General features: G+C 45.2%; 1 protein-coding gene across 6 annotated transcripts in view; it reads right to left on the reverse strand.

Moving 5' to 3' along the window:
• The window catches only part of TBRG4 (transforming growth factor beta regulator 4), an 11,488-nt gene extending 7,391 nt beyond the window's left edge, over window positions 1-4,097 (reverse strand). The window contains exons 1-3 of one of the 6 annotated variants that reach the window (XM_023517718.1): window positions 4,049-4,066; window positions 3,383-3,469; window positions 2,094-2,557 (exon numbers count right to left, since the gene is read on the reverse strand). In XM_023517718.1, coding sequence (XP_023373486.1) covers window positions 2,094-2,507 — 414 coding nt within the window. In that variant the 5' untranslated portion in view covers window positions 2,508-2,557; window positions 3,383-3,469; window positions 4,049-4,066. The other 5 variants (XM_012809984.2, XM_012809985.2, XM_023517717.1 and 2 more) reach the window with 5 other exon arrangements.
• Between the last annotated feature and the right edge of the window lie 1,427 nt (window positions 4,098-5,524).

The following is a 5,524-nucleotide window of genomic DNA, read 5'->3' on the forward strand; positions in this document are numbered from 1 at the left end:
TACCCAGGGGGATAGCTTGAGGCTCTGTCTCAAAAAAAAAAAAAAAAAATTAAAAAAAAACAAAAAGAAAATGCTGAGGCAGTGCCCGTAGCTCAGTGGGTAGGGTGCCAGCCACATACACTGAAGCTGCTGGGTTCAAACTGGGCCATCTAAAACAATGACAACTGCAACAACAAAAAAAATAGCCGAGCTGTGTGACGGGTGCCTGTAGTCCCAGCTACATAAAAGGCTGAGGCAAGAGAATCGCTTAAGCCCAAGAGTTTGAGGTTGCTGTGAGGTGTGGCTATAGCACTCTACCAAGGGTTACATACTGAGACTGTCTCAAAATTAAAAAAAACAAAAAACACGGCTCAGCCTGTGGCTCAAGCAGGGAAGGTGCCAGCCACATGCACTGAGCTGGCAGGTTCGAATCCAGCCCGGGCCAGCCAAACAATGACGGCTGCAACCAAAAAATAGCTAGGCGTTGTGGCAGGCGCCTGTAATCCCAGCTACTTGGGAGGCAGAGGCAGAAGAATTGCCTGAGCCCAGGAGTTGGAGGTTGCTGTTAGCTGTGATGCTACGGCACTCTACCCAGGGCGACAGTTTGAGGCTGTTGCAAAAATAAATAAAACAAAACACTGGGCTCGACACCTGTTGCTCAGTGGTTAGGGTACTGGCTACATGCATTGGGGCTGGTGGGTTCAAGCCTGGCCCAGGCTTGCTAAACAACGACAACAACAAAAAATAGTTGGGCATTGTGGCGGGAACCTTTTGAGGTTGCTGTGAGCTGTGACACCATGGCACTCTACTGAAGGCAACATAGTGAGTCTATGTCTCCACAAAAAAAAAAAAAGAAAGAAAATACTTCTATCATTTACGTTAGAAATATTAATACCTGCCTTGCAATTTTGTTACAATGGTCAGTTGTGTATTCCTAAGAGTAGCTTCAATCATGTGTGAGTAGAAGAGTCAATAAACAACAAATACGATTATATCCTAAGAATAAGAGGGGTCATGATTAAGTTCATCTTATGAGCTATATTCTCAAAAAAAAAAAAGCAGAGGGTGGCGCCTGTGGCTCAAAGGAGTAGGGCCCCGGCCCCATATACTGGAGGTGGTGGGTTCAAACCCAGCCCTGGCCAACAATCGCAAAAAAAATAAAAAAAGCACAATGTGACTCTAGTACACATACACACTTAACTTAAAAGTTCCTAGACAGTATCCCCCTTACTAGGTGTGATGAATTCTGGTATTTTCTTCTTTTTTAATTCAATTCCTCTTGCTCTTCTCTCCCCACTTGGATTCTGGTATGTCCTACCTGATTAAAAAAGAGCTAGCCAAGTCCTACTACACCAATTTTATAATTGGCAACTTGAAAAACACACATTTACTGCAACCCTTTCCTTGGATAGTACCTTTCCTCTTTATCACACCTGACAAGTGGCCATATGGTTTCACTGCCCAAGCACCTGTCTTCCAATGTAGACCAAAGAATTAGGGCCAATTTAGTCAGAGCAGGAGTCTGTACTCCTTGCACATGGAGCCCTGGGGAAGAACCTAAAAGAAAAGAGCCCTTCTTCATAGTGAACAGAAACTGACCTCTGTAGTCTGAGTTTTGGCCCCCAGTGTCGTTGCAAGGGTCTTGTTGCCCTCTCCCTGTTCATCCTTAAAGGGTCCGAGCATGGCTAGGTCATGGCATGCCCATTTCAAGTTTCAGGGACCTCCCATCAGTCATGATGCATTTCTTCCAGCTACAAGAATGGTACCCAGCCACAGCCAGATGTGAGAGTGGGCAATACAAGTGAAAACTGTATGGTGAGGGGGAAAACACCCAAGGAAAGAAAGTAATCTGGCTTGCTTCCTAGTCCCTACATTTCTATTGCTGTGAGTCTTGGATGCCTGCCTATAAGACAGGGATAGCAATATTTGCCTAAGAAAGTTCTTGTGAGGATAAACAGAGAGAAAGCACGTCAAAGTACTCTGGAATCTATAAAAACAAAAATATCACAAGACACTGAGGGGCCCTATCTAAAGCTGGTAAGTACTGGCTGCTATGGACTCAGAAGTCTCTGGGTGTCTTCTTGTCCAACCCCATAGGCAACACTAGCACCCACCTCACTGTTGACTAGTTTGAGAAGTTTCTGAAAGTGGGCACTCTGTATCAGTGAAGCCTTGTCTTCTGGCTTTCGAGACAGCAGTCGGGAGAGCTGGATGACTATGAGGACTGCACGGTTGTGGTTTATGTGGTGACCACTATCAAGAAGATCCAGGAGCTCCTCTGGCCTGGTGGCCTTCTCAATAAGCTGGTCCACCTCCTCAATCTCTGGGTAGGGAGTAAACACTTGTTCCTTCTCCACCATCTCCGTCAAGGAACCTGGGAAGTGGGAACTAGGTGAGGTGACTGAAGAAGTCAGAGCCTTATGGGCTACCCTCGCATGTCTTAGTTGGCAAACTGGAGCCATAGCAGGGGTCAGATGGGCAGCTTCTTTCAAGAGGCATGTGCATCGCTTCACCAGGCGAACTGCCATGATGTCTCGGGTAGAAGAGAGATAAGACTCCTAGCAAGTGATTCCAAACCCTAAAGAGAAAAAGAAGAAAAGGTTGTCATATAGGGGCAGTTCACAATGCACAAACTTAGGAGAAAAACATGACAAATGAAATAAAGTCATAGCCTCCCTCTCTGTAATATCAGCCTTAATCTTTCTCATTTTTTGACTACTCATATACATGTACATGACAGTATTTTCTGAAGCAAAAATCTCAGATTTGATTCAGTACAGAATGCTGTCAAATATCAAAACTCAAAAGCATTATAGCTTGGGTTGGGGAGTTTTTAGTCCTGATTGTGCTTTACAATCACCTTGGGAGTAGCTCAGTACTTCAGGTTCCTAGGTCCTGGCTCAAGATCCCTGAATGGGAATCTCTGCAGATAGGGCTCAGACAAGATTAATTTTTTTTATTTCAAGGGTAAGCAAGATTAAGAATGTACTGGCTTACAGAAACAAAAGAAAAGAATATTTTAAATCAGAACGATCCTGAAAAGCCCAAGACATATAGTTCACATCCCCAAGATTTCTGTGGATATATATTAACACTACAAATGTGGGAGTTAAGCTTCCAAAGTTAGACTGCAATACTAACCTACTTTAAAAAAAACCCCAAACCACCACCTCCCCCAATTTTTTAGAGCAAACCTCCTGAACCAACAATAAAAAGCACTTTATAACATGGCCCAGAATAAGCTTTCTAGTTTTATCTCTTCTTCCTCCCCATAACGCAAGCCCATTCTAATCAGGCCTTTTATTTCCATTCCACCTTGCATGGGGGGCTACCTGTGCACCCTTCTTCCAATCAGGACCCAGAAAAACACATTTTATCTTTTCAGGCTCAGACCAAGTATTACCATCTCCAACAATTTGTTACACAGCCTTATGATGTTGCTTTTGACAATTTTATCAGCCAGTCTAGCTCAGTAGGGTGATCCAATGACCTAGGCAACACATACAGAGAAGGGCAAAATAAAACTTTAACCCGGGCTTCGCTTCTGCCAAAACAGAAAGCACGTTTGATCTCCCTTTCCTGGAATTTAGTACACGGCTGGCACATTTTTACATGAGTGGATTATTGCAGCTGTAAAAAGCTTCGTCTAAATCTACATAAAGGAAAAATAATGACGTGTAGAGAGGAGGAGGAGGAGGATGATTTGCCCAAGAGTAACGTCTACCACTTCCTGAGCCCAAGTACAATAAGGAAGCGCTAGAAAACCTTGGAACGGGGAACCTGAAGCTTTCCGACTTCAAGATTCTTCTTTTTTAAGCACCAAAGGAGGAAATAAAAGCTTCATCTTTCTTTGCTGCACCCTTTTAAATAAAATAATTTGTTCTGCAAAATCTCGATTTAGTCAGAAGGCCGCACTTAAAGGACCTAGAAATCCACATTTCGTATGGCCGCAGGTTCCCCACCTGCCGCTGTCCAGCCACCTTCCAGCTACGCTTTTGTGCGCTCGGGACCCACGCCCAGCAGCCCCTTATTCCCCTGGCACCAAGCCGCCCAGAGTACCAGCACTGACCTCCATACGCGACCGCACCGTCCTCGGACCCATGCGGCTCGGCGCTCCCGATACGTCACTGGGAGCGCCACCGGAAGCGAGGCTCCTCGTGCTCCGCCCAGCTGAAAGCCAAGCCCGCCCCATCCGCCTCTTTTGGCCTGGCGCCATCTTTGCTGACGGCTTGCGCAGCGTGGTGGGCCCGGGAACTAGAGGTGGGTGGTAGGGAACTTAGAAAAAACAGCCTGGAAAGAAAGGCTGGAAGGCTTGGGTACCCCTGGGCCAGTATTCCATTCTCATATGGAGTGCGGGAGCCGACCCTCTCTGATAGGTACTGTAAGGTGACCAGATTTTAACATTGGTAAAGCCCGACACCATGGAGGGCGGGGCCAAGGCCTGACAACAATGCAGACTTTGATAAGCAGTTCTTGATAATCAGTTCTCAACAATTATTTGTTGGTATTAAAGTTTAACATTATGAAATTAACAAAAATAATATAAAACACATATCCTGGAGAAATAGCCACATGGCAGCTGAAAACCATATATTCCCTTCCTGTTCTCCCGCGTTCCCTAGCTTATGGTGCATTCTTTCCAAAAATTGGGGCTTTTTTTGTCTGTAGGACGCAGGACAAATTGTTAAAAATCGGGGCTGTCCCGCCAAAAGCTGAGGTCTGGTCACCTTACTCTAGAGAGGGGGAGGCTACTTGTTTGTTCCAGACAGTTTGGCTCCTTCTGAGCCAATTGTCCTTGCCTAGAAGCAAGGGAGAGAGCCAGTCTCCTTCTGATACCTTGCCCAGGAGGGGAGTAGGGAGTTTACATTAGCCTTTTCATTTCCAAAAGAAGTTACATTAACCTTTTCAGTAGCTGAAAACCATATATTCCCATCCCATTCTCCTGCTGTTCCCTAGCTTGTCATGCATTCTTTCCAAAAATTGGGACTTTTTTAAAATGCAGGGGGACGTGGGACAAATTGTTAAAAATTGGGACTGTCCCGCCAAAAGCGGGATGTCTGGTCACCTTAAGGTACTGTTCTCCATACCCACTGGTTCCATGTAGGAACGCTCTTGAGCAGTGGAAGACAAGGCTGGAGGGGTGGGGAACCAGATGTTGGGGCTGGGCAAGCTGCTGCTGTGGGAGACTTGGAACTCCAGGCCGCAGATTTGTAGCACCAGCTGAAGGTCTCGCAGAGATGTCGGCAATTTGTCTAGGGCTAGCAATTTTTTTTTAAAGTCTACTATTGTAGACTTTTATGTGTAATCTCCTGAATTTTAAATAGTGGCATTTAATTATAAAGTAATTAAAGCCACAGGGTAATCTAGACAAAACGTACATGAGTTCTGTATATATGGACTTTGTTAATTTTCCTTACTGCATTTTTTGTATTGTCCATGGAGTTAATGATTACCTTTCTTTCTTTCTTTCTTTCTTTTTTTGAGACAGAGCCTCAAGCTGTCCCCCTGGGTAGAGTGCTGTGGCATCACAGCTCACAGCAACCTC

The sequence above is a fragment of the Otolemur garnettii genome, unplaced genomic scaffold (assembly GCF_000181295.1).
Source record: "Otolemur garnettii isolate 467f Iridium unplaced genomic scaffold, OtoGar3 scaffold00119, whole genome shotgun sequence".
Taxonomy (NCBI): Eukaryota; Metazoa; Chordata; class Mammalia; order Primates; family Galagidae; genus Otolemur; species Otolemur garnettii.